Source organism: Chamaea fasciata, unplaced genomic scaffold, assembly GCF_029207755.1.
Source record: "Chamaea fasciata isolate MVZ Bird 193981 ecotype frontalis unplaced genomic scaffold, bChaFas1.0.hap1 SCAF_5, whole genome shotgun sequence".
Classification (NCBI taxonomy): domain Eukaryota; kingdom Metazoa; phylum Chordata; class Aves; order Passeriformes; family Sylviidae; genus Chamaea; species Chamaea fasciata.
In genome coordinates, this window is record NW_027094090.1 from 19,844,258 (window position 1) to 19,871,905 (window position 27,648).

Below are 27,648 nucleotides of genomic sequence, written 5' to 3' on the forward strand. Positions count from 1 at the left end.
ATGAAGGTTTTAAGAATCAGATTGCTAAAATGTAATGAAAACTGAAGCCAAAACCTAGGCCTGGACAAAACAGAACACCAGAGTGGAAAAACAAGCACTGGAGGAGCTTAACCAAATGGGGAAACAATAAAATAAACGAGCTCAATTCTTCAATTCAAATTCCAACTTTGTGCTTTCAGGACAGGGCACTTGAAGGAATTGAAGAACTGGCATTAAGTTTCTTTGTAGCTGCAGCTGCTCACAGTTATTTGCCTCTGTGTTCCCTGGCAGGCAGCACTGCAGCACTGATAGCCTGCAAATTTCCCAGGATGTGAGAAAAGGGCACCAAGAATGACTAATGGATCCATCATGAACTCACAAATGCCAGCAGACACACACACCAGTTGCCTCACAGGTAGGATCCAGCTAGAGCACCATTGCATTCCACAGCGACAGCCTGCAACTGCTGTGTCAAGTCACTGGTGATGGGGGACATATAATGTTCCCTCTGAAAGACCTACTTGCTCAAGCAGGGCTTCCTGGTCTCTCTGGAGAGATGCTGCTGAGCCTGTATTTTAATTGGCTTTCAGGTCCCAAGATACATCAGGCAAGAAGACCTCACTCTGGTATGTTGCACTACATCCTTGCCTCTCCAGGGTACTGTCATTTTTCAGAGCAAATGCCAATAAAAAGGGCATGATGTCAGGCATTCCATCTGCAGGATGTGCTGCACTCCTCCGTTCCCAACCACAGTCTGATGGACGCTCCTGCTCCATCACTCCTGGAGGGAGCATTACAAATCCTTTCAACACCCATCCCCTCCAGTTTGAGTAAAGATCCACTGACACTTGGTGGAAAAAACAACATTGTATTTGATTTACAATTAACAGGATTTACAAATAATGAAAAAGAAACAGATTAGCCATGAAATTAGGATGCCTTTGTTGATGAAAGAATAACTGGCAAAGCACCTTCCTGTAGAAGTCATATAGTTCAGTCCTAAACAGTATAAAATAACTTACAGCCCAGGCAGGTTCAGGAATCATTATAGACAAATGCAAGAAGTCGAATACAAAACAAACAGAAAAAACTGCCTACAGCCCACTGGGCAGGAAACCAGTTCTGGTGAGGCTTTTGATTTTCAGAAACTGAAGGAAAGGCCCACTGACAAATATCAGGAAATTTTCAAAACGGGAGAAAAAAAAATATCAACAGACAGTAAAAGTCAGTGTGTGACAACCTACCAGGCAGGGAGAGCAGGCAGCAGACACTGCATTAGCTTGCTGAGAGTCAGCGGAGTCCGGGTGCTTGGCAGGACAATGAACGAAGGAATACAGATGGCAGCACTTCATTAAAATGCTACTTTACTGCCAAAAACTTGCAAGACAAAGAGAAGTAAAGTTCTCTGATGTGCAATACAGCAATTTAAGAAGACGTACCTAACTTTTTGATTTGTACGGAGCTTACCTATATTGTAAACACACACTTTCTGACAAGTTATTTCAATTTTCTTTGCTATGGATTATAGTGTGTATTCAATCAAATGCAGCATTCCAAGGCTCAAAACTGACCGAGTGGTTTTCAATAGACGGGTATATGATTTTTCCAATATCATACTAGTATTTTACATCACAGATACAATAAAAACAGGTGATGGTATTTCTAGGACAGTTCCAAGATTCAAATAAAAAATCATCAGAACCATTCTAAAATAGGATATTATACATAATCAAATCATGTTAAACAGCACACTCTCGGCAAGCAGCTAATTACAAGCATTCTGCTGGTCATGTTTTTCACACAAAAGTCATTCAATAGCACATAAATACTTATTTTTCTGATCTGCTTCTTTTTACAAAACCATTCATCAGTTTCACAGAATTAGTACAAGTAAGGCACATTAGCATATATCATAAAACTCACAATAATAACAAAGAGTTTTAAAGTTTTAAGGACTAATTCCTTCTTTGCAGTGATTTCTGAACCAAACAAGACTTCATCAGTAGAACTCTTCTACACTGACGTTACACTTATTCCTCTCACAGCCAACTGTGGTGGGTGCAATACTGTGCATCATCATCGAGATAAAGAATTAAATTTAGAACCATGTGTGGTAGCTAATCCCATTTTTAGATCTTGCAGAGAAGTTGGACACTTTGTTCACTATGTTCATTATGAGCACAGACCAAGTTTCAGAGCTCTGTGGAAGTCAATTTCCAGTTATCAAAATAAAAGGGGATATTGCATGTGTCTCAGAGAATGTTATTGTTTTCCTAGTACAAATATTGCTTAAGGTAGAAAGGATGCTATAGTTTTTAATTTACTTGCATAATGAATCCTAAATGCTGATGTCTCAGATTCTACTAAATCAAATGAACTATGGGTTTTTCTTCTTCCACCCCCCACCCTGCCCCCGACCAAAGGACTCTCTTTCCCACAGAAGATTCATTTACACACAACACAGCTTTTAATTAGAAGCATAATTTACAGTAAAAATTCTTTACATTACACCTCTGCTATCAAAAAACCATGAAATCTTTCATTTAAAGTTGTAATTATACATTAAAAAATAGAACACTATTTCCTTAACAGGAAGAATGAATTTGAACATCTTCAGATCAGATTTCTTTATTGCGGCTTTTGAGTCAAAGGTCAGTCACTTTATTCTCTAGCGCAGCTGCTATTTGCTGTAAACGGAAGGCAAGCTGCATTTTTTGTGCAGCTGGATCCTCTTCAAGTGCATTTATAATCTGGAAGATACAAACACAGAAAGTTTAGAATAATTTAGCTTAAAATGTATGACATAGTTCTGAGACCAAGTGTTTGATACTACTTTGGTTGTAAAGAGTCTTTTGCATTCACTCTGTACCAAAGTCCATCTATTAGGCCCAATGTTCTATTTTTTCACAAAGACAATAAAAATGATTGTCTCTGTTACTTTATCTAAGTTTCTGTAATATTTCCAATTATGTTGGGATACAAGCAAATTAATAGGTAGTACTTTATCTTGTAAAATGTTACATTCCAAGATGGAGCAGGCAGGGGAAGAATTTCCTTAGAGCTATTTAAGAAACAGTGCTTTTACTTACAGTGCACCCTACAAAGCTTAAGGGTCATTTACCATCAGTAATTATATCTCATGCCCCTGAGCTTTGGTTATGAGAAGCTCCTGGGTGGTCCATGCACAGGCATATGGTAGGACAGCACAAGGTCTCCTGTGTCTGTAGGCAATATGCAGAATAAAGCAGGCAGCTCCCTTTTGGCTCTCGCCAAGAAGTGCCATGACTCTGGCCCAGCACACCATAGTTCAGGAAAGCAAAGAGCTCCTCGGAGGAGCCCCCAGCATCCTACAGCCTCTGCTGTACAGAATATATATAAGAGGATATGATTCCTAAGACACAAGGGATTTGAAAACAAGAGCCAGTAAAGGTCAGCTGTTATGAGAAGGCTTTTCTTCAAATAGAGTTTTTTAGGGCTTCCCAGATCAAATTCAAAAGGTTTTGAAAGGTTTTCATTTCCACCATCCTTTAGGAAAACTTTCCCACCAGCTATTAGATTTCTCCATTACAAAAATGTGTTACATGACAAAACCATTCCTTTTCTAGAACTGGCTTTATTAATATAAGTCTGACAGTGTAATCAAGCAGAAACCTTTAGCACTGTTTAAATACTATATAAACTTGCAAGTACAAGGACTGGAAAAATGGAGTTTGCCTGTCTCTACCTGTGGTTCTTATTACTTCTTGAACATCTCTGGCAATGGAGATTAATGCAGTCAGAATCAATCTAGCCAACAATTTCACTTTGAAGGGCTGGTATAGTATTTGCATTTCCAACACTGGAGCAAATTTGTTTAGAAATAATTATTCTAATGAATTTGTTTTTAAAGCGCGAAAATATTTTTACAAGACAGAATTAATAAACACTTATTGCAGTATTTAAACTGGGTCTAATTTAATTTGATATTGTTTCCTTAATTTAAACAATTATATCTGGCTGTAACTCCTCAAATCTAGACTAAATAATTCATGATTATCTCTACTGGTGAATATATCCTTCATATAAATGTGGACAATTAGAATGTACCCACTTAGTCATTGTCAAGCCCTGCAGAGATGCAGAAGGTACAGCACATGCTGGGAACCACTGTGTCAGTAATAAAGACAAGGGCAGCTGCAAAATGTTCCAATTTATGCAAATCAAAACATTTTCATGGAAAATAAATAAGCTTGATTAATTTTACTGAATGGTTCTTGACAGATTATCTCCATGATTCTGAATTAGCAGCCTTTTCATCAGATGCACCTCATTGTTACACAGTGACGTACATGGAAGGAAAGAGCTGCAGCCACGTACTGGGGAGGGCTGGCCTGTCACTGATGAAGTCCCACAGGCTGGTGACTCTGCCTGAGGTGTGGATGAATCAGGGATTTACAGTTCATCTGTCATTCCGGGTCCCCAAGTGTTTTTGTAAGAGGTCAAATTACGGACACATTTGGGAAGGTGCTGAAAGCCAGCTTAGCACTGGGGATGAGGGGTGAGGGAATGCCATGGGGCTGGCCTACATTCCTGTCTGTTTCTCCCACTGACCATCATTGCAAGACATCTCAGGGTGATTTGATTTTCCCTGCTTGCATCTGTTTAAAAGCTGTGACAGGCTGGCTGGTCCTGTATAAAGCAGCTGCAGTGAAGGATGAGACTCACTGTCTTTAGTGCTAAATATAAGTGAAAACATGAACTGTGCTGAGGTGCAAGACTAACCGAATAGAGCTCACATGTGCTGTGTTCGTTTTTGATTCAGCATCTGTTCTTACTTGCTTTAATTCTGAGAGTTTTCTGGGGGCATTCATTTCCATGGAAACCTTGGAATAAAAGTTTCCTTCTCTCTTTTTGTTTTCAGATTAAGTTTGGAGAGCCATAGCCACAGCCCAGCTACTCTGGGATATTCTTTGTCCCCCTTTCCACAGGGTGTGAAAAACCTAAGAAACTTTTTAAACTGAAGCTGTGAGCCTGCTTTTGAATCAGGCTACATTCAACAGTTACTCTACTTAGAGTAGGCAGGCTCTACTTACCTTAGGCAGGCACTTCACTTGGCATGGCAAAACAAGAATGGTATCATGCATGGAAGTTTAAGGAGCATTTTAACTAATAAAAAGGACATGGCTCCAAAATTTCTACAAGCAAAACAGGTTTAATGGATTGTTCCTAATAAAAAAGCACACTGTCTTGAAACCTGATATAACTCTGATGACTTTTTGCTCAATGACATTCTTATATATTTATTAGGATGGTAGAACTGAAGAAAAAGGATTTTTAAATCTATTTCTCTTTCAGATCTTGTTAAACTATCTGTTAAACAATCCCTACCAAAACCTGATAGCCCTAATGACATTGTTCATTTACAAGGACATTCTCTTGACCACTGTAATTGCTGAGCAAGGTATATAACTGCAAGGTTTTTGCTCAGCATTGCTTTTACCTGATTATTCAGTGAAATCCAGAAGTCACTCCTTTAGACTAGTGTTAGCCTTCATTACCTTTTACCATTGATATTAAAGCATGAAAACAAAAGCCATAACTTACCTCATCATAGTATTTGTTAGTGTACTGGTAGAGTTGGTGTAGAGCCACAAGTGTGTTTAAGGAATCGGTATGTGCCTGTTAACACAAGCAGGCAGCAAACATGTCAAAATAGGTCCCACACAGCTGAAAGTTACATCCACATGCACAACTATTGGGTAGAATTGACAAGGTTTCAAAATGCAAGCTCTGTGTTTAACTTCTTGTAAATGACACTTAGGGCAGAGAAAAGGAGTGAGAAAAACTTTTGTTTGGCAATTTTTAGATCAAGCCTTTCCCTCTGGTATTTTTCCAGTCTGCCCACAGCTCTTAACATTGGAGGTGGAAGATATTTTGAACTCTGAACGTCAAACAACAGGTTACAGCTCAAACATCTGTTAGCAGCATGGGTGTGAAAAGCTAAAGTATTTACTCAGTACAATCTACATATTGTTGAAATATTAAGCATTAGCTCTGACACAGTCATCATAGGTGTTTGAAATCCTTTCTCCAGCTCTTTTTACATCCTGGAAATTATTCATACCCCACTACAGCAAAGGTGTAACTCATCAATATCATGAGCACAGATACATTTGGAAAAAGCCACCTGAATCATGAAGATAGAAAGGTGTGTGTGGGGGGGTTGGGTGTGGTGAGAAGAGAGAGAGAAAGGACTTCAAATGAAGCAGGAAATAACCCTTCCATTACCTCATCTTTCCCCTGCCCCCACACATATGACTTATTTACTGAATGTGCTCTACCTGTCTGAACAGATGTACTTCATTCAAGTGTGTAGGATTCAAGTCTCTAGCTACGCCTTTAGTCTTTTAAGTTAGTTAAGAAAATGAAGAATTGCAAAATATTGCTACTGGCATAAATGATTACCCGAGGGATAAAGCAGCAGAGAAACATCCATCTTCCCTTGCTCTATAAAAGTCACTTCTAGAGCTGGTCAAAATTTGCAGTGTTCAATCACTCCTTCCATATTAATTTTTTATCATAATTTATAATGAAAAGAGAAAGGAAGAACATATCCTGCTGATGTTAAAACATTACATTGAATTTACTTTTCATCACCAAATGTTCTAATGTTATATACATCTCAATTTATGTAATAAATAAAGTAAACTGTAAAATGAAATGTCACTGCAGATGAGTTTTGTAGTGAATGACTGAAAATAGAAATGCTCTCATGAGGATGTTGATCTGCAAAATGTTAGGTCCTAAGGGCACTGAAATAAATAAACCGCAAAAAATTCCCCAAACATCCTCCTTACGCTAGAACTCTTCAACTAAATTAAGCAAATGAGCAAACCAGCTGGTAAGTACACTGCCTTCTTACTCCAGCTGAACAACATCTTTAGGACTGGTGAGGGGCTCTCCTGGTTCTGCAAGTTAAATAGAGTGCTTCAAAGGCGAGAGCCTACTCGAGCTGAGGTGAGCTGCAGAGCAAGCAGGCTCTTTCAAGACTGAAGCAGGTTTTGAAATGACTTTGTTTCACCCATCTCCAACCAAAGTCCCAGACAGCAACCACCCCACTCTGTTCTCCACGTGAGGTAGCCCAAATAATGTAGAATGCAAAAACTGCCGCTGAGCAAGCACATGATGATCTTCTCACATGTAGCATAAAACAGAAATATTGCCCCTGTATAGACAGATCTAAAATATGCTATTCTTAATGTTCATGCCTCTTCTTTAATTTCTGGAATCTAATTTTTGCTGTGGTAGCACTGTGAATTCAGTTATCAGCATGATCAATGCTAAAAATCCTCTATATGGTGTGGAGAGAAAGCACAGTTCAAGAGTGCTATAATTTTTTGACATTGGGTGTGAAAAATCCAGACACTGTGCTCTATTCCTTGCGTAACTCAGATAGATTAGTGACAATAAGGATTCTTGATTCCATTCAATAATCAATTTCAAACGTCTAACAGGCACAACTACAATGAACAGGCATATTTCAATATTTCAGGAGTATAACTCATCTGATATTTGCACATACAAAAAACCCCATTTGTGGAGATAGAAAGAGAAGACAACAAAAACCAGTGCTACACTTGGCTCCAATTTCACAACAAGAAAATGGATCACATTCTTACCCTAGAAATCTCTGCTAGATGGGTATTCATGTCTTGGTCACTCACTGGCACCATCTGACGAATACCTTTGTAGTAACTGCAAGAGATTAAAAAAGATTTTCAGTCAGGTAAAATAAACTGTGTCTTTCTGGTAATTCTGCCACTATTTCAAACATGCTTCCTTACTAACACAGGAGATACTCTACCATAACCAACCAACGATTCCTTCAGTAATCCTGTCTTCCAACATTAGTACTTTTGCAGTAGAGGCAAATCATCCCTGATTGTACAGGAATGTACCACAGGAAAGAAAAATCTGTAATTGCAGATAATGATTATTTTAGGTCTTAAAACTGACAAGAGTTTTGTTCTGTGGCAGATCTTCCATGATATTAACAGAATTTCTAATTGGTAAATGAATAAAGTCAGAGACAGAATAGAAAAAAATGTTTCTGAAAATGTTTGCAGGATTTGGTCTCTACTGAGTTATGGAAGTACAGCATTTGTTAGATAGATTGTGTGGGTAGCAACTATGACTGCAGAAAACAGCATCATATTTTCTCCTGAATAAATCTATTCATCTGTCTGTACAGACAAGAATACGCACTGGGTCATAACAGAACTCCATTTCTACTCTGCCAATGCCACCACCAAGGGGATCTTTAAACATTTGGGTGTAAAATTTTTATTATTTGACAGCTGACTTTGACTATATCAGCGTTCCCTTTTCCTCTTTCACAGGTTTAAAATCCTAACAACTGAATAACCATGAAAAGAGTTGATACTTACTCTTCCACCATTTTCTTATAGTTAGAGATTTCTTTCGCATAAAGTAATTTATTACTTGGAGAATCCTGAAAAATAAGGAATATAGAAAAAACTTATTTATTTATGAACATTTCTGGGAAGCAAAAGAAAGTCAAGAATGTAAGATCAAGCCGTTTACATTCACATACACTTGAGCTTTACAGATGTTAACATTTGGATACTTAGTAACATTGGTGGGATTATGTAACAAAAAGATGTTTACACATGGCATTACTGCTGAGTTTTACAAACGTATCAGTGCAAGGTGATAATAAATTATTGGTGGGCCTGAAATAATCAGTTCTAAACATGCTTTTTATAAAAGCAGTTGCTATTTTCTCCTTTTTTAATAGTATTAACTGGCAGACTACACAGAAATACCGACAGTTCACCAACCTGTTAAGTGGTGAAATGTTAACTTCATTATAAAACTAAAAAGAAACGATCAAGGCTGTAGCTCCACAGAGAATGGGTATTGTCTGTGAGGATGCCCTTTGTCTCGTCAGGCATAAGCATAGTCAGGATGTAGAATGCAAATCACTTACTCTGCTTAATTTGTGCTCTGTTCTTGTGCAAGCATCCATGAAAGTCTGTGCAATGACTGACAAGGAAGCATCCACTACTTCATGGACGTGAACATCGAAGATGAAATGGGGATTTTTCAGTATGTTTACCCAGAATCTAAGAGGCAGGCTGCAAAACAATGAAAAAAACAAATAAGCCTTTTTACACAATAAATATTCTACTACAAGAAAATCATATGAAATTAAGTATAGGCTTTACATTTTGATCTCCTCACAACAGTGATGGTTAATTTTATATTTCAACATTTATACAAGCTTGTCTGTGTTCCATGCCTAAAAACCAACTCTTTACGTCTCTCAGAAAAACTCATATGAGAAAGATCTTGAGTGCCCCAAAAGAGCAAGGATGGATGTATGTGTGGTCAGAGAAACTATCAAGTAGTATGTATTAGATTTTGTGATTTGACAGGTAAATCTAGTACCATTTGCCTCTTGCTTTCTTCTTCTCTGAGGAAAGATAAAAAATAAAGCATGGTAAATCAGTCAGTGACAATCCCATAGGTAAACTGGTTTTATTTTTTGCCGGTTCTAGACTTACAGGGAATATTTTTCATCACACAAACATATTATCTCAATTAAAATGATTCTGAGGATTATAAATGAAATTTACTTTGATTTGTGGTAAGAGTGCTAGTATATACCTGAGAATTATACTCTTATTTCTCTGCAATACGAGTATGACTCTGTTCATACTGTACCTGTTCGTTTTCCAGATGTGAATGGTATCTTCATCCTTGATGTCATGTTTTTCTGCCTGCTCATCAAGAAAGTCAAAGAAGTACTTCACAGCTGGTGGCACCACATGGTTCGAGTTCAGCACACTGTGAAAGAAGTCATCTACAAACTGCTGAAGTGTCCCCTAAAAGCAAATTTTAAAAAATCAGTTACATTCATGTTACAAGCTGAACTCAGCATCTTTCATTCCTTTGGACATAATTCAGTTGCCATCACTGATGGCCTTTATCCTGAGTGATAGGAGTGACGAAAAGCAAACAATTTCTTAGAGTTTGTAAACTGCCAACACAGTAAAGACCTTCTAGAGCACAATTTTATTTTCTAGACTCAAAGGTTGTGACTTCACCAGAGATTCTATGGTTTGCACAGAAAAGTGTGCCTTCTGCTTGAGAGAAGAAGCAGAAATTGGTTGCTACATTTACCCTTCAGGGTCATTGTGCACATAAAATAGTTCTTAGCCACTTTTAATGGTTTTGCCGCTTCCAACATCCAGTTTCTCTGACACCAGAGCACTGCAATTTTTAGAAAGAGTAAGAGGAAGAAGTACCAGTGAGAATTTGCCCTTTTTGTTTAAGGGCAAGCACATGGGCCTTATCAGATACCCAGACTGACTCGGCTTCCGTGGAACCCAAGGAGTGAAGTGTCCAGAAGGGCTGTGTTCTTGGATTCCGGCATCTGCCTGGATCTTAGTAATGGCAACCTGAGAGACTGTTCCCTTGTTTTAGAGAGGACCCTGTTGAGGTCCCATGGAGTTCATCCCCAGTCAACTGATTGGCCCTACAACACCTTTGAAGGGCTGTGTGCTCTTTCCAACCATGACTCCAGCTGACAGCCTCCAAACAGTGAAGGGACCCAGATGGCAAGAGCTCCAAGGTATTCCATTGTCAGCCAGAACACACAAGTCCCAGGGCTGAAGGGGTAGCTGTCATCTCAGCTGTAACATCTCACCAACATTTTATGAATCAGTAAAGCTCCAGATTAGTAATAATCTATAAAATGGCTATTGGGAATATAAAGCAGTGGCTTAACTAACAGAAAAAAGGGATGCAAGCATCTTTTTGGCTCTTCATCCTGAGTCTATGTCATCTATCCGAAGACTTTCCTTCATATCCACTTCCACACTTGGACAAGTGGCCTTAGCCGGAGCCAGACTGACTTCATTTGCACAAAAGGAGCCTGGCTTTGTAGTCATCAAATACATTATTCTAAATTCTTTCTCCAAGGAGAAATGTTTAAAAAAAATTATTTTGCTCATTATCAATTCTACAGTATAGGCACTAAAATACTCTAAAAGGATTATTATCACTTGAAAACTTTTGGGGGGGAGGTTTACTGCAACATTGGTCACATACAAGAACAGGGAAATATAAGGCTCTGTAGGAGTTTATAAAGCATTCAGTTCAAAAGAAAACCCAACAAAGTATTTTCTAAACAGGTGGCACAGAGCAGAATATCCATCTTTGTCTTGCAAGGAAAATCCTTATTTAACAGTCACATAATCACGGTTCTCAGCTTTGATCAGGAGCTGTACTTTATCTCTTTCCCAGTAATGTTCCTCAGGGCATATTAATCACTTGAAGCCTTGAACACCAGCTTGTATGTACATGACACATATTCCAAATCGCAGCTGAACGCATGACTAATATTTGCATCTACTTCCTCAGTTGTATCTCAAAATCTATAGAAGTAAGGTGTAACTATAGCACATCTGAGACCTACCTTCACAGAAAGAAGTCTGGTCAGGTAGATTTCTGTAATAGCTTTGGTCCTCTCTTTTTCTTTCACACTACCTCGCTTTGATTTACCTTCATCCATTTCATCCACTGGCCGGACTAGATGCCAGACTTTATTTTCATCTTCCAGCAGTGCATGTCCTAGAAACAGTAATTGCAATAATTATAAAAAACACCCAACCCCAAAATAGCAACACAAAAGTAATCATAAACATATATACATGATCCCTATCCTTAACATACCTGTCCTCTTGCCAAGGGGATCTAGATTACTCTGTTCCTGTCCAAAATATACAACTCAAGTACTAAATGTTCAGTGGCACAGAGCTGAAAAAGCTTGCTTTTGTCAAGACCAAAGGGAGAGGAAAGAATCACACAACAGGAAAACTCCTATTTGGTCACTGTCCTGGCTCAAGCCAGGAGAGGGATAATTTTTGCAGTAGCCAGGAGGGGTCATGGCCGGGACACAGAGGTTGTTCTATATCACCTCATGTCATTGTCACAGGTGGGGAGAAGGGAGTCTCCTCTGGGGAGAAGGAGTTCCTTCCAGTGGAGTAAGTGTGGAGGAAGCAGTGGGGTAATGCCAATTTCAAGCTGGAGAGAGCAGAGGGAGCAGTCAGGTACTGTCTGTTGTTGGGGCTTTCCATGGTGAGCAATAACGTTTCCTTTCTTATATCCACTTGTCATTAGTTTTCTTTTCTCATGTCATTGCTGTTTCCAGTAAATTGTTGTTATCTCAACCCATGATTTCTACTTTTTGTGTCCCCCATTGTCCTCTCCATCCCGCTGTAGGGGAGGGGGAGGTGGAGGGGGAAGTGAGCAAGCAGTGCATGGCTTGGTGTAGTAGAAGACTAAATTGGAGAATACCATTCCTAAATCATGACAGTCATGTAAACACAGTATGTGTATGTTTTGAGGTTCACACAATCAAGTTCTTTACCTCTTTGTGCATTCTCGAAGACATGATCAAGTTATAGAATCCTACCTGGGTCTGACCCCATAACCACCACAGAAATACCAATGGCAGCCTACTACTGGTACAACTTTTTTCTAGGTAACACCATCACAGTTCACATCTTTACCCCAGTTGCTGAGGTCAAAGTACGGTGCCTCAGTTCAAACCTTCCTTTTATCAACATTTGATAAGCACTACTTGACTTTGTGGCTGAGTGGAGGAAAAATACATCCCTTCACTGTGACGACATGAACTCCAGCAGCCAGAGGTAATGACTGAAGCAAATCCATATCCATTATAATAAGATTTTTTAAAGATTTGTTTGTCAGTATTCATAGTTTAGAGCAGAGGGAGAGACACATCAACTCTGTTACAATAAAGCAGAAAGAGGAGTAAGCACTTGGATGATAATGACAGCTCATCTGGTTACAGTGCCTCACTGTGCTACTTGGGGCTTGGCCAGGCCCCCAGTCCCAGGGCTTGGACCAATGGTCACACAGTGGATAAAAGCAGTTTTGCATTTCAGCATCAACATTATTGCTCAAACTCCATGCCTAAGGATTTTCTGTTACAGACAGTTTAAAAGAGATTATACAATTAACTTGCCATTGCCATTAATATTCCTTGAAAAGGGCTTCTCTGTCACTTTCAAATCTCCTGGTTTTGTTTGTTCTTCCTTTAAATCCTGAACTTTTGCATCTACTTGGAATACTCCCTAAAATCAATGACACTTTTCCAGTGGAAGTTATTGAATCAGTACATTTAAAATCAATGACATCTTAAAAATATGGAAGTTATTTTTCCCATAAAAATTGTGAGTCAGGCCCACTGTACAAATTATTTTGCATTCTGCTAAGTTTTATGCCTTAATATACAGCTCTAACATGACTGAATCCCAGTTACAGAACAAAATATCAGGTTTTAATTGCATTAACTTTGACCATAATAGTTTATTAACTAAGTTCCTCAACAGCTATATTGAATTTCCCAGCTTGCATGTGCATTCAATATTTTACATCACAGGGGGAAATAACATTTAAGAGTAATCTGGCTAAGCCAACACTTTTGCTTGAATCTACTTTATTCTCATGAAAAGCATTAGTTATGCAGTCTTCTGGGACATTTACTTCTTTTTAGCAAGGTAGGGAAGAAATATAAATCCCACATTAAATCACATTGTCCTTCGAGAGTCCTTAATTCAACTTGGAAGTTCATGTGAATGAAGCCAGAAAAAGCAAAAACTATCCTTTATTTTGAAGTAGTTGTGATTTCACAATAGATGCCATTCATGGCAATCGTCTGTCAGTACAGTAAGAACCACTGCTGGGCATGAAGCATGGAATTTCTTTTGCAATCCCTGTTTATTTACTTCTGGAAATTAACAGATCAAATCATGCAGTTAGACCAGAAACTATATTCCAGCCTTATGTCAGTTGTTTGATACACTGCTTCCTCCTTTGAATCAAAGGAATTTATTTACTCTTTGCCCTCCTGATGGTATTTGGTCCAGTTTAACTTTGGACAGAAGAGGAAACAGCTAAAGGGGTTTCCACTGAGATTACTGGCTCTTACATGCAGCTGAGTTTGTTCCGTGTTTGTTTAGCAATAGCAGAACTGGCTACTAGTGGAATAGTAGTTATTTCATAGGAAAGTGAGGATTAAGAGACTACAGCTCAACCAGATGAACTTCTGCAACCTGAGGATCTCACTTTATTGCTATAAATAGCAGGAAGAGGAAAAATTCAGAACAAGGACCAACAAAACATGTTAGCAATATGGTTGCTAAGAGAAAATAACAGTTCTATGAGATAATATTTTCCTCAGTGCAGAAGTAGGAAATGAAGAAAGTAAAAAATAGGGGGAAATACTTCGTTTTTAGCTCCTTAGTCATACTAAGCATCAAGCTGTAAGCAGGAAGATTGTGTCCAGAGGGTCAAATGGTTCCCCCTGAACTCTTTGTCTTGGCCCTTGGGCATTCTTTGGCCAATATAAAATAATTATTGGAGTGTTGGGGGGGAGTGTAAATGGCAAAAATAGACTGTACTCACTAATTATAGTGGTAGGAGCCATGATGTAAACATCAGGCAATGCAGCTCCTTTCCCCTTGTGTGACCTGCAGCAAATTATTTTCCTTCCAGTCTCCCCTACCATGAATACTGCTCCACGGAGATGAAGGAAGGGCTGCCCTAACAGATCTGCTAATTAGAATTTCTGATCTGCAACCTTGTGTCTATTTTTATTCAGAATTAAAAAAGGACCCCTCCTCCCCAAAAAAAACCCCTTAAAACCCACCCCAAAATAAAATGAAACAAAAAAAAAAAACAAGCAAAAAAAAAAAACAACAAACAAACAAAAAAACCCCCCAAAAAACCAAAAAAACCAAAACACCACAAAAAAACCCCCAAAACCAAATATCAGGAAAAAACAACCCAAATAAGAGAATGTTTTGTTTTGGTTTATAGTTCAGTACAGAAATACTAGTATGAAATCACTGGAACTGTTCTCCTCCTTGATACAAATTAGTAACTGCATTTATTGTCTCCAGAAGCAAAAGATGCTCCATTTAATTTGTCACAATCTCCAGTTTCCAGTGTCTCCCTGTTAGAAGCCCCGAATAAAAGCAGCATAGCAGCAATGCCAGGTTTTAGAGCAACATCTCTGAACATGGTTTTACATTTTCGGTCGGTGCAAAACCTCCTACTTTGGCTGACAGTCAATGGCTTCGGCTGACATTTCTCAATGCAAAAGGTGCAAGTTAATGAGACTGAATAAAAGGAAATCCACTTTGTCACAAGCCTCATTCATAGTCAGGATAGGATTTCTGTTTATTCAGACCCTGTAAATCCCTGTGCCATATAAATGCATATGTGTGGGAGGGGAAGCCTCTGATCCTCTCCTCTCCCTTTTACACACAGTGTCTCACAAATCATGGTCACAGCAGGCTCTCGCTTTGTAGCAGCTTTATAACATTTTATAGCTTTCCAACGGAAGAAGTTGGCACCAGATAGCTCTGAGGACCTTACAGTGCTAAAGAAAGCAGGGTAGCTTGGCATGAAAAATTGTCATCCGAAATTTGTACACTACCATGGTGCAAGACAGGTGTGGAGAAGAAACATGATGGAAGCTTGTTTGCACTTGATACTTTGGGATCTGAATTCTCTGCAAACTTTTCTCTCACGTACAAGAGCTCTTGCGTGACAGCACCACCCCCAGAGGTCTACTTTTCCTTTGCAATTTAGTATGCCACATAGATAAATGAGGAATTCACCTTGGAGTACAGATTATGCTTGTTCAAAGAGCTTCATCATACTGAATCATATTGAATGATATAATTGCAGAGAAGGAGAAAAGGAAGAAAACCTAACCCAAGAAGAAAGGAAAAACACGTGATCTAGTCCTCTACTGCCTGCCACAAGGGTAGAGAGGTGAGGAGGATGAAGATTAGCAGTCCAGAACAGAAGGCTGACCACTATTCTATATTAAGAAAGCAAAGAAAGTTAAGGGCACCACCAGGCTCCATTCACAGTCCACTCCACTTCTTTAGAGGTGAGGTGACTATAGCTCCAGCCACCAGTGCAACCAAACCGAACAGGGACTAGGAATCAGCACCTCACCTGGCTGCACTCCACTGCCTTCTATATTAAACTGGATGGCTTTTTAAGTTAACATGCTGGGTTGCCACCTGCTGTGACAGAACGGTCACTGCTTGGCCAGTTATGCCAGGCACTTGGCGTAAAAGGGTGAGGATAGCAGCAGCAGTGTAGACATGACTATTAGAAGACTCTTCTTTCAGGTGGAAAAAAATCCCAAAAGAAAGAATCCAGAAGGACACAGTAAAAAAGTAAACAGTAAGTAATTCTGCCCATCCTAATTTCCAGTCCAACACTCAAAGGAAAGTCTGAACCTTTCTGCTAAATAGCCATATATGTCAGAGCTATCAGCTGAGACCTATCTTTTTGAAAAATGTACATTTCTGGCATATTATTTCCAACCTGTTAAACTGCCCAGCCCTCAAAACGTATTAAATCTAAGATCAGTAAATCTGTTTAAAGGGATGAAACTATTAGGAGAAGTAATGGCCTTTGCAATCAGTGCTGGACAGAAAAGCATATCAAATGAGTTCATGGGAGGAAGAATGATCTCTACAATTATTGTTCCATAAATCTAACTTCCACCTCATATAAAATAACAGAATATAAGGATAGAAAAGCCTAGAGAAACTGAACATCTGAAGTCAGTAAAGGAAATACATGTGACAAGGAACATATATCCACAAGTAAATATTGCCATAAAAGTCTGAGTGCATTCAAGGCTGTAAAGGATATTGCGTCTCAAGATATTTTGAAATATAGAAAATTGGTCTAGACAGAACACGAACATGTAAAAGTAAAAGCTTTTAAGATGGGTTGCAAGCTAACAGGTTGTCTTCTGTGTTTGGAAGTCCAGCATACTGTCCAGCAATACAAGAATTATGCAGCAGATGCATTAGTGATGTGAAAGAGAAGAAACATTACAGGGAAATTCCTGACACTCACAGAGGATTGAAAACCTCAAAAAGAGCAAAGGAATGGTGAAAAATGGTGCATTTAAAGAGACAAAATGCATGGAATGATCAAAGCTAACTAAAAAGCCCTGGGGAAAAAACAAGTTAGGGTAGCTGGTTAAACATCACTCAAAAGGAAGGGAGACACAAAATCTGAAGCTAGAGAGATGAGTTTGCAAGGCAACACAGTTGTAAGAAATGCTACAAAAAATTACATCAGATTCATTATGTCACAGAGAGGGAAGCTAGTCTCCACTGTGGTTCATCTAGAACGTTTAATTCTCAGTCTAATAATAAATGAAAGAAATTTGAAGAGGAACATGCGTAAAAGCTGAAGAAAGGAGAAAAAGAGATAAAGCTTTGGGACCATGAAATGTACAGTTTGACTAGAGATGTAGTGTGATTAAAAAAATATGGAAGGAAATGTTTAATAAGAGTGCTTTCTATTAAGTTGGGGTATGGACTCGCAGCAATTATGGTTAAAGTCCTAGGGTTTAAGACTTTTATAATGAGGGCAAAGAAAATCATTGCAAGTATACAGTGGGTAACACACAACAAATAAACCCTATATGGTGGGGATTATCTAGCTCCATGGAAGTGCTTGATAATCAAAATCCAAACAGCAGCATCACTCTGCGGGTTTTGACTTCTAATCATTTTGGGAAGCCACACGATACTTACTTTCCCCTGGGACATCTTGCTGATTATCCTCTGGCTGCTGGGAAATTCCCATTTTTGACAAGAGGAGCGTGGCACCATCTCGGACCTTTGAAAATACAAACACAGAGGTATTCTTCAAAGGAACCATGCACTACTGAACCTCTTTCTTAAACTGTAAACTGGGGTTTCTGTAATTGGCTGCAGGGAATCTTTGACAAATGCTAACTTTCCAAGGCTTTCTGGGCAACTGCTCTGCAATTCAGAACAGACTCCCTCCCACTCTGAGAGATCCCATCAACACCTCCTCTAAAATACTAGGAGCATCTTCAAGGCTTAAGTGGTCCCTCAACCTGCTGCGGGTGCCCTTTGGACAAAAATTGGGGTTATCATGAAGAATCGGACCCGTGTGCTTTCTTATGGAAAACTAACCAACTTTCTCTTTTCCAATCAGGATTAACTGTTGTTAGAAAGCAATAAATAGTATAAAAAGGAAAGAAAAGTGGATTGCAAGTGCATGGTAGAGTGCACAGTATGAAACCTAAAACAGACAGTACAACAAAGTCAACATCTGCTCTCCTGATTGGGCTTTTGAACAAACCAGACCAAGTCAAAACCTATTCAACAGCACAGCAAGGACAAAGACAATTCTCAGGGGTAGGAAGTGGTGGGGAAAAGAAAAGATGAATATGACACCTAGCAGAAAGTTCAATGTTCAAAATGGAATTTAGATTTGGATTTCTTCAGTGTTGAAGAAACCAAGGTGATGGCATTTAGGTTTTGTGTATTTATATAAAATGCTTAGGCAGAATGTCTAGATCCAGCCTTTCACAGTCCAAAGCTTTTACTGACTAGACCCAGATTCATGTTTTTCTTTTGATTCTTTATTGTAGAAACACAGAATGGTTTGGGCTGAAAGGGACCTTCAAGATTTCCAACTCCCCTGCCATGGGCAGGAGGACCTTCCACTAGACTGGATTTCTCAGAGCCCCTTCTAGCCTGGTCTTGAACACTGCCAGGGGTGGGGTATCCATAACTTTTCTGGGCAACTTGTATGTAGCATTGAAATTCCTCTATAAACAAATAAAGATTTTATTTATTACAGGAAAACAGATAACAGGTGCAAACAACATTTTTGAAACTGCTTACATTATAATGCATCAGTGTGTTGATACGTTTCCATCTGCCATCTCTTTGGGATGTTAAATCCAAGTCTGAAAGGATCTGTGCAGTAGAACCTGGACGCCATTCTAATGGGTAATTAAAGTGAGAAGAAACAGTTTTTAACCATGTGCCAAAAATAACTACTCCAAGAATGTTTTACAGACCCACTGGCACATTGTGGAACATCAAAAGAAGTAATGTACACCACGCCCCATTGTGTGTTTTTTTTATTGTTTAATCATTTGGTCTTTATTACAGAAGTTTGCATGAACTATTCCTAACCATGCATATGACTTCTGATTATCTTCCATAAAAACTTAAATTCCTTTTCATAGAATTCAATAAATATATATAATAATATCTGATATTGATCCAAAAAAGAGTAGGATTTCATGGAATAGAAAATACATTTTTAGGGGATTTACTAGAATTTTCTGAAATGCAAGAATTCCATATTCTACTTTCAGGTTAATGCAGTAATGAAAATATTGAAAAAAATATTAATTGGAGCTTTTATTCTGAGTTTGTTAGGCCCTTTAAGGAACACTTTTTTTTTTTTTTTTTTTTTTTTTTTTTTTTTTTTTTTTTTTTTTTGTCAAGAAGAGAACAGCTATTTTGAAAGCTTTCAAGGAAGATGATTTTCAGACTAAGTGGTACATCATCTCCTAAAAGTGCAGTTCCTGTAAGTTATAATTCTTTTGAATAACCATCATAAAGGCAACTAAAAATCAGTACCAGCTTCTGAAATTGCATCATTACTTCTCCATCAGTTAATTATCCATGCTGTCATTATCACATTAATTAGTACCTGAGATACTGACTCTGTCAGACATGAATTCATTTGTGCCAACAGTCATTAATGGCTCTTGCAATGCTGAAGATAGTATAACAAAACTTTAAGAGTCAAGAAAAACTAACTCTGTAAGAAAACATTAATTTTTAAGGCATATTCTGATTGCTGCAAAATGCTGTGTTTTTGCATTCAGCTGAACATGAATTCAGCTTGAAAAAAAAAAAAAAAACAAAACCAAAAAACAAACCAAACCAAAACCAAGCAATAAAATCCCCTTTATCCCCTTACAGACATTTTTTCAGAAAATACCAAGTCACACAACAGGTCTCACCTGCTCAATATAGTATCACAAGTAAATACTACGTACCAAGAACTACACTGTCAGCTTTTGGCCACTGAGAACACGGCAGATTTCGATAGACTTGGTCTATTATCTTTTCCTTTACTTGTGATATAGTATCACAGTTCAGCACTTTCACAGGTATGGAATCATTTCCTCCTTCTCGTACATATACATTAACTGTCTGTGAAGAAAAGAATGTACAGGGTTATTAAGGCAAATCAGTGCTGAATTACCTCTGAATCTGTTTTTCTGGGTGATTTAAATGCAAACAGTATCTGAAATTAACCATTCAATGATTATTGCACAGCCACACATATTTGCAATGGGAGTATGGATTCTTTGAGGGATTATTTGAAGGATCTTTTGCTGTTATGCAGCCAACCAGTTATCATAAATTCCAGTTAATTTCTCCCACTATGACAAGACAGAAAAGATACAGAATAGATTTAGTCATGTCTAATATGCTAATATTATTAAGTCTTGGGAGTTTATTAAAGAAACACACAAGAACAAAGCAGTTGGACCACTGACTTGTTACATGCTTCCCATTTAACCTGAATAATCATAAACATAAAAAGGCCAAGTATTACAGTGCCCATATTTTGTGAGTTCCCAATAATCATTTGAACTGTTGAACTCCTAGAATATTATGTGATTTTGCCTTCATTTTTGCTTTCTTCATGGCTGTGGTTTTGAAGATGAGCAGACTACTTCTGTACATATGGTAATTTAACATGGCTCAACTGCTGAGCAGTGAGTTGTTCAGCTCTCCAAACTTTACCTCCTGTTACCAGCTGTTCATTTAATACACAAACACATACACATATGTATGTACATATAAAAGTGATTTCTATCATCTTATGTGTTTGAAAACTTCATTTACTGCCTACTGTTGTCATAATAACTCTAATAGCTCCAGGGTATACATCTAAGTAATTTACGCTAGTTCTAAAATGTTACTGTTTTCTGATAGTATTGACATGGGTTTTCTAATGTTAAATAGAATTTCTTGAAAGCTTGCAATTTGCTAAATCTAGAATGATTTTTTTGGAAGTAGCTTTGCTATGTGTCAGTGTCATCATAGACAAAAGAGAATAAGAAAACCATGTCCAGAATACCTCCCCAGAAGGATAAAAAAATCAAAAAACCCAAATAGATACTATGAAAAATCTCTTTCATTGACTAGCTGAATCAGTACTACAGCACAGAGCACTTGTGGATCTTTTGCCAGTCAGGTAACTTAGGAGGCTGGGCACATGTGAAGCACTGCAGCTCTCAGATACATATGGTCCTGCCAACCATAATGCCTGAATTTATCACATCAGACCTCAGAAATAACCTTGCATGGCTGGTATTTTCAAACAGTGAAGAAAAGCTATGCCATACGGCAGTCAAATTAAACATGATTGCACTGTCCCTTGAGACAGAACGCTCAAACTAATCATGGGATTTCACCTTCCTTTTCCTATTAGCTTTATAGTAATTAGACATGATTTTGTTCCTGGTTCAGTATGCAGCATGTCAGTGTAACCAGTGATGCAAAACAGATTCATCTTTTAAATAAGAACAATTAGAGAGCAGACAACTGCTGTACTTACCCACCTTGTCTCACTTTCAGGCAGAAGTGAAGGAATTAACTCATGTTTTAACCTACATTGGTGCATGAATGCTCCCTAACTGTTCAGAGCTACCACAACATCATCAGCTTGTCAAGGATCCCCAAAACTAATGGCAATAGTACCCCCTCCATAATCTTTTATCATATATATAGATAGATCCACATACATCTCATCAACTTCCACGCATGCACATACATAAAATATTTGTTTGATGAGAAATCTGTAAGTCTGGACCAAATACTGCTACTGTACAATGTTATAATGTTTATTATCTAGCTAATATGCATATTGTGCCCACATCTGATTACATACATGAATTTTCTGCCTTCACACTGATTCATTTAGCTTAACTGCAGGCTTTTTTTTTTTTTTAATGAAAAGAAACAGACCATATAAAGAATTATTGCCATTACGACTTTCATGATGTGCAGTGCATACTTACACAACAGAAATTATTTTCTGTTTTCCATACACAACAGAAATTATAGCCAGCACTGCAGACAGTAACTCAACTAATCCCCAAAATATCAGTTGAACTTAAAATTTCTTCTTGCCCAAGACACATTCTTCATCCAGGCACTCACAGTGACTCCATGAGTGCAAGTTCTGCAGCTATCTTCTCCCATTAACATCCTGTGGTTCCCCATCCTCCCAACCTGGGACTTAATAAAGCTTTTTATTAAATTTCTTTTCCATGCTGCATATATGTCATTGCATCTTTCTCAGCTAAAGACAATTACAAATGACTCCTAACATGTCAATAAAAAAGAAATTAGAAAGGGAAAAAAAATCATGAATTGGTCTCTGAATGTCAGTCTCTGCATCTTTGATATTCACTACACTGTATGTACCCTGAAGAAAACCAGCGAGACTGTCAGAAAGAGTAAAACTAGATTTTACACTCCCTGAAGAGCTAAAGAGTGGGCTGCTCGAGTTTTTCCAAAAGAACAGTGAATCTGTGTTCTGGAGTATGTTTGAAAAGTGGTGGAAATTTCTGACAGTGAACAGAATTAAGTTAAAGTAGAATTCATAATAGAAAAGAACTGGACCATGGCCCTGCTGATCAGATACAGGGGGAGGCTGATTTCAGAGATGGAATTCCCTTGCCAGGAATGCCCATTTCATCCCACCTGAAGTAGCTAACATAGGTCTCCAGGACTGGCTGTAGAGGCACTGCAGGGAATTATTTCCCTAAGAGGAAATAAAAAACTTTCAGTGCCAGCTGGGCTGCCCATGTTCAGGAGATCTTGACTCACACAGAAAAAATGTAGAAAGAGGTTCATAAAGTGTTCTGGAGACTGTGGAGCCATCTCACAGGACCACAGAGGAGCACAATCTGGTATACTAATAAAATGATTTCTAAAATGATGTTCAATATGCTGATTAGCAGCCATTGTAAGGGGGAAAACTTGAAGTTCAGACATAATGGCAGTGCAAGAATTCTACAAAAATCAATTGTCAATGAACGGAGATGGAAAAAGGGGAGGAGCCAAACATCCTGACCACTTTTCAGACCGACCAAAAATTATGAAAGGAATTTATTGAAATGGATTCTGCCCTGGCAGGATTTGAATTTTATTTTAGAAGATACTTTATAATTCTGTTCCTGCTGGGAGACTTGTTTTGGTCAAACTACGGACAATCCTGCCCATGATCAGAATTTCTATGCAGCTCACAGTAGTCTAGAAAACTGTGTACACATGTAACACTATAGGAACTAATTGTAAAATAAAAAGTTATTTTATGATCTATTAATCATGCTTTGCTTACCAACTGTGTGTACTCTACATCATCTCCCAGTAAGCCTGTGTCATTCAGTGTATACTTTGCTTTTTTCAGTACAGCATCCACTGGGCCTTTTTCTACCTGGTGTTTGATAGCCTTGAACAATTTATAAAGAGGCTCCCCAGCATTGTCCTACGTAAAAGAAAGGAAATGAAATAAAACACAATCAGAAGACATACTCAGTGCAGTGTTTTTAAGTATTACTGATTAAAAAAAACCCCCATGGGCAACAGACTTCAACTCTTACCTTGAGGTACTGATATAAACAAATAGACATCCAGTTAGACAACATTCTCTCAACAACCGTTTCAGATCTGAAAAAAAAACCAACCCCAAATATAGTAAGGGCACTTAACGACAATGTTAAAAAAATTCCCAAACCACTGCTTGCTTGAAATATAATATTTTTACATGCTTAACTGCATTCAGTCTCCTAATGCAATGATTTCCCTATAGAGTCTTGAAAGCATATACTTGCTTTAGGATAAGTGCTTTGTATTGCTCATCATTCCTGAGTTTGCTGCTGGAAAGCACACATCCTTTATTCAAAATCCTAAATTGGGTCTATGCTGTGAGAGCTAAAAAATTAACCCAGTTGTGTAGTAACTGGGAAACAACCTGCAGATTACAAAGCTACAACATACACAGAGCAAGATCGATTGAAATTTATTGGGAATAACAGTTGGGTTAAAACACTAGAGCAAGCCCTCACTGAATGCACAATGCAGCTGATTATGTGTGCTCATTATGGAGGTGATGTGTGGTAAAAATGCTAGATCATTTGGAATGAAGCTAGATTAAGAAGTAAATGAAATGTTCAGTGTAGTATTCTGCAGTAAGGTAGGTGTTTCTACACTGCAGTATTCGAATAAGCAGCCCTGTCCAGCATCCTACCAGTGCCTTCCACAGCTGCTCCTTGTGGGCTTGTCTGGCTAATATGCTTGGGCCAAGCTATTTCTGAATTTACAGATAGCTGGCATTTCACCACAGTCACAATGCAAAAGAAACACATTTACAGAAAGCCAGAGACAAACAGAAAATATGACAATCATTCAAACCTTCTTAGCATCAGCTTTGGGTTTTTGGCCACAACATACTGCTCCATCAGTTCTAAGAACAGCGTCCTCATGATGTCAGTGTAGTATTCTAGTTTTCCATGTAAAGCGACAGTCAGCAAAGATGCAAAATACACTTTAGCTCGAGCAGAGAACTCCCTCTGGATTTCCAGCGTGTGAATAAACTGAAAAAGAAAACAAATGTAAAATCAAGTCAATGGCAGGTTTCTGAAGAACCTCAACACTTGTCTGCACTAAGAAGACCAGCAATATTATTTTAATATTAAATCTCCTAAGCACTGAATCAAAAAGTTTTCAGAAGTTTGAAAGAACTTCTTAAAAGAAAATGTTGCCTAAATTTTGGTTTTAGATACACAGTGTACTGGACTGAACTAAGGAATGCTTATATACTTAACTAAAATCTTATCGAAAAAGGATGTTTTAATTAAATGTAAAATAGTGTTCTGTGGCAATTTTAAAAGAGAAAATCAACTCCCCTCTCCCCCAAATTCCCAGTCCTTTCACATCAAATTGCAAAGACACTAATGTAAGTACACCTGTAAATGTGCTCTCATCTGCCATAAACTCTAATTCTACCATTAACTAGCTCAGCACTGGATTCTCATTAAAAAAAAAAAAAAAAAGAAAAAAGCTAGAAGCCTCAATCTATATTTAGGTGTCTGACAATGAGCTTCAGTTTTTGAGAGTGAGCAATTATAGGTCTCTTCAGAGCAGCTGTGAGCACTCATCAGTCTTGATGAATAGGCCACTTGAGGAGCCTCTACCTTCACTGGGGCAGAGCTTCTGGTAGATGGCTGTCTGCAGGAGATTCCCGTGAGGAGCCAGGGTGGAATCAGCACTCTCTGATCACATTTCTTAAAAGGCTAAATCAAACTTGTAACACCAGTTTTTATGCCAGATTGGGAAATACCTGCTTTTTACAGCCACTGCAATGTTGACTAGCATAGTACATGACCTGGCACAGAAATGTGAGTTCCAACAGGCATCTCTGGCTGTGATGCCACATATCTGCAGTGGTTACTGTGAAATCAGAACCATATGAAAATCACTTATTTTTATCAATTTTGTTTCAGTTGTGCTTGCAAACCTGCTGTCTTGAGCACATATACACAGGTATGCCTAGCTAAGAGCCAAAGTGAATCTACTTCAGTACTCACGTTAATGAGGAATGATTTGCTGTTGAGGAGGTTGGAGAACTGGTACAAAGCCTGCTCCACGGTCTGGCGCCTGGCCTCAGGAATATCCAGCTTTCCTGTAATCATCACATCTTTCTCTCCATCTTTGGAGGGCAAGAAGAAGACTCTGTCCGTGTACGTTTTGTAGTCTAGTACTGGAATTCCAGCTTCATTGATATCATTTGTCTGATCCTCCATCTCTATCATTAGATCTGCAATATGCAATGCAGTTTAGTGCTTCAGTTTAAAAATTCTGCAGGTTTTTTAGGCAATACAAGCTCTTTCAGTGACTTGTAATAGTGAAAAAGCAACTCAGCAGCAAAAACTTATTTCATCTTACATTTTCTCTTGCTATTTTTAACAATCATCCTATTAACTATAACCTCAGCTAATCCTATGGTGACATGAGGATAACTGCCTTTAGCACTGATGGTTTCCTTGTTGCCTATCTGTAAAAGAGCCTATATGGCATCTGTGTGAGCTCATATAGATGAATGTAGCACAGAACTAGAAAAAGATATTGCAATTTTTTTTGGTTTGGTTTTATTTTTCTTTTGTCCCAATCCATATTCTATATGCACTGAGTCTAGTTAGTACAGAAAGTTCTTTCAAAAACACAGCAATCAAGGAAAGAGAGGTTTAAAGTGTAAAGCAAGCTAATTTAATAGGAAAGAAGGGGATGGCAGAAAGGAAGAAGGTTAAATGGCTCACTGAAATTGATGGAAATATTTCTGTGGGACTCAAAAGCCTGAAGTTTTTAAAAGGGACAAAAATTAGAGAATCATCCTTTGGAGCATCTACTCTAGCTGAAGGTTTTCCAATTACCCAATATTGCTGATTGATTGGAATACCATGTAAATTAATATAGTGACCTATTGTCTCAGGAGTTTTATTGCTCTTACTCATTCATTTGCCCCTTTATTTTATAGCATTCATCAAAGCTGAGGGACAAAGAATCTTCTGGTTTCCCTCTGTGGTATTAGAACTTCCTTCCTGCTGCCCCTTTCCTTGGCTTTGTTCCTGTGTATTTTAGAGAGTTTGCACGTTGTGCTGTTGGCATTACAGTTTCACTGTATGAAACCAGAATGTGTTTTGACTTCAGTGTTTCATTTAACTCTAAGTCAGAGTGGATATAGTTTAGGAACTGGATTACTCTCTGGACATGCATTCCACTCCCCCAGTGTTTGTACTTTGTGGAGCAGAGAGGAAACACTCAACCCAACAGGTAGTAGAAATATGTAACTCTACTCTTGCCCCAGCAAGAGAAAAAAGCTACCTTCTCCTTTCAGAAATGAGTATGAAGTGCCCTGGGAGAGGTGGAGAGAGGGAGAGAGAACCTTGATAGATCCTCTCACAGTTCAAAATGCAGTTTGAAATGAAGCCCATTTGGGATTGATTCAAACATTTGCTTCTAGTTTGTGTCCAGAACCTGGAAGGAGTTGGTTTTCCAGAGAAAGCAATCTGGTACAAGTAAAGAACACCCTGTCCCAGAAATGCCAGAAAGAACAAGACTGAAGGAGGCTTCCAGCATGGCTGAAATCTCTGAGATACCCTGAACTTCTTAAATTAATGTCAAACTCCACCCTGAAATTGCTGTTTTAGTCAATCTTGCTTTTTAGCCACTGTCAATATGAAATAGTGTTTTCTCTTTAGCAATAAAGCGTGTGGGTATTTTTTTAATAGAGATTATTTCAACACAATCCAGCAGCAAGTATAATTCAGATAATGAGGTGACATTTCATGGTAATCATTTAGGCCAATATTTGCAATGTTTGCACTCAGATGCCTAATTTAAGCGTTGCAATGTTCAACATGTAAAAATGCTGAGCCTTCACATATCCTGCTGCCTTCCCGTGGATGATGCCTCTACATTTACACAGAACAATTAGCTAGCTCCTCTAATCAAGCTTAAGATTTTCCCACAGTGAACAGGGTAAAATGCTATTCCTTTCCTGTGAGCTTACCAAATGATCCCTTTCTATGCTGGTGGCTACAAATAAATTTTGCAGCTCTGAAAACAGTTTTTAATGTGCATACATTGCACACGGAGTCATTGTGCTAAA

At 38.3% G+C, this 27,648-nt stretch overlaps 1 protein-coding gene across 6 annotated transcripts in view; it reads right to left on the reverse strand.

Moving 5' to 3' along the window:
- Positions 1 to 831: 831 nt before the first annotated feature.
- Positions 832 to 27,648, reverse strand: part of PLXNB2 (plexin B2) — a 253,985-nt gene continuing 227,168 nt past the window's right edge. For all 6 annotated transcript variants that reach the window (XM_066182975.1, XM_066182972.1, XM_066182971.1 and 3 more), the window contains 14 exons: positions 25,568 to 25,797; positions 24,393 to 24,574; positions 23,582 to 23,648; positions 23,320 to 23,466; positions 19,955 to 20,111; positions 18,780 to 18,880; positions 17,655 to 17,739; positions 11,462 to 11,616; positions 9,706 to 9,866; positions 8,969 to 9,116; positions 8,406 to 8,470; positions 7,638 to 7,713; positions 5,563 to 5,637; positions 832 to 2,729 (listed from right to left, as the gene is read on the reverse strand). In XM_066182975.1, coding sequence (XP_066039072.1) covers positions 2,625 to 2,729; positions 5,563 to 5,637; positions 7,638 to 7,713; positions 8,406 to 8,470; positions 8,969 to 9,116; positions 9,706 to 9,866; positions 11,462 to 11,616; positions 17,655 to 17,739; positions 18,780 to 18,880; positions 19,955 to 20,111; positions 23,320 to 23,466; positions 23,582 to 23,648; positions 24,393 to 24,574; positions 25,568 to 25,797 — 1,754 coding nt within the window. In that variant the 3' untranslated portion in view covers positions 832 to 2,624. The remainder of the gene's footprint in view (positions 2,730 to 5,562; positions 5,638 to 7,637; positions 7,714 to 8,405; positions 8,471 to 8,968; positions 9,117 to 9,705; positions 9,867 to 11,461; positions 11,617 to 17,654; positions 17,740 to 18,779; positions 18,881 to 19,954; positions 20,112 to 23,319; positions 23,467 to 23,581; positions 23,649 to 24,392; positions 24,575 to 25,567; positions 25,798 to 27,648) is intronic.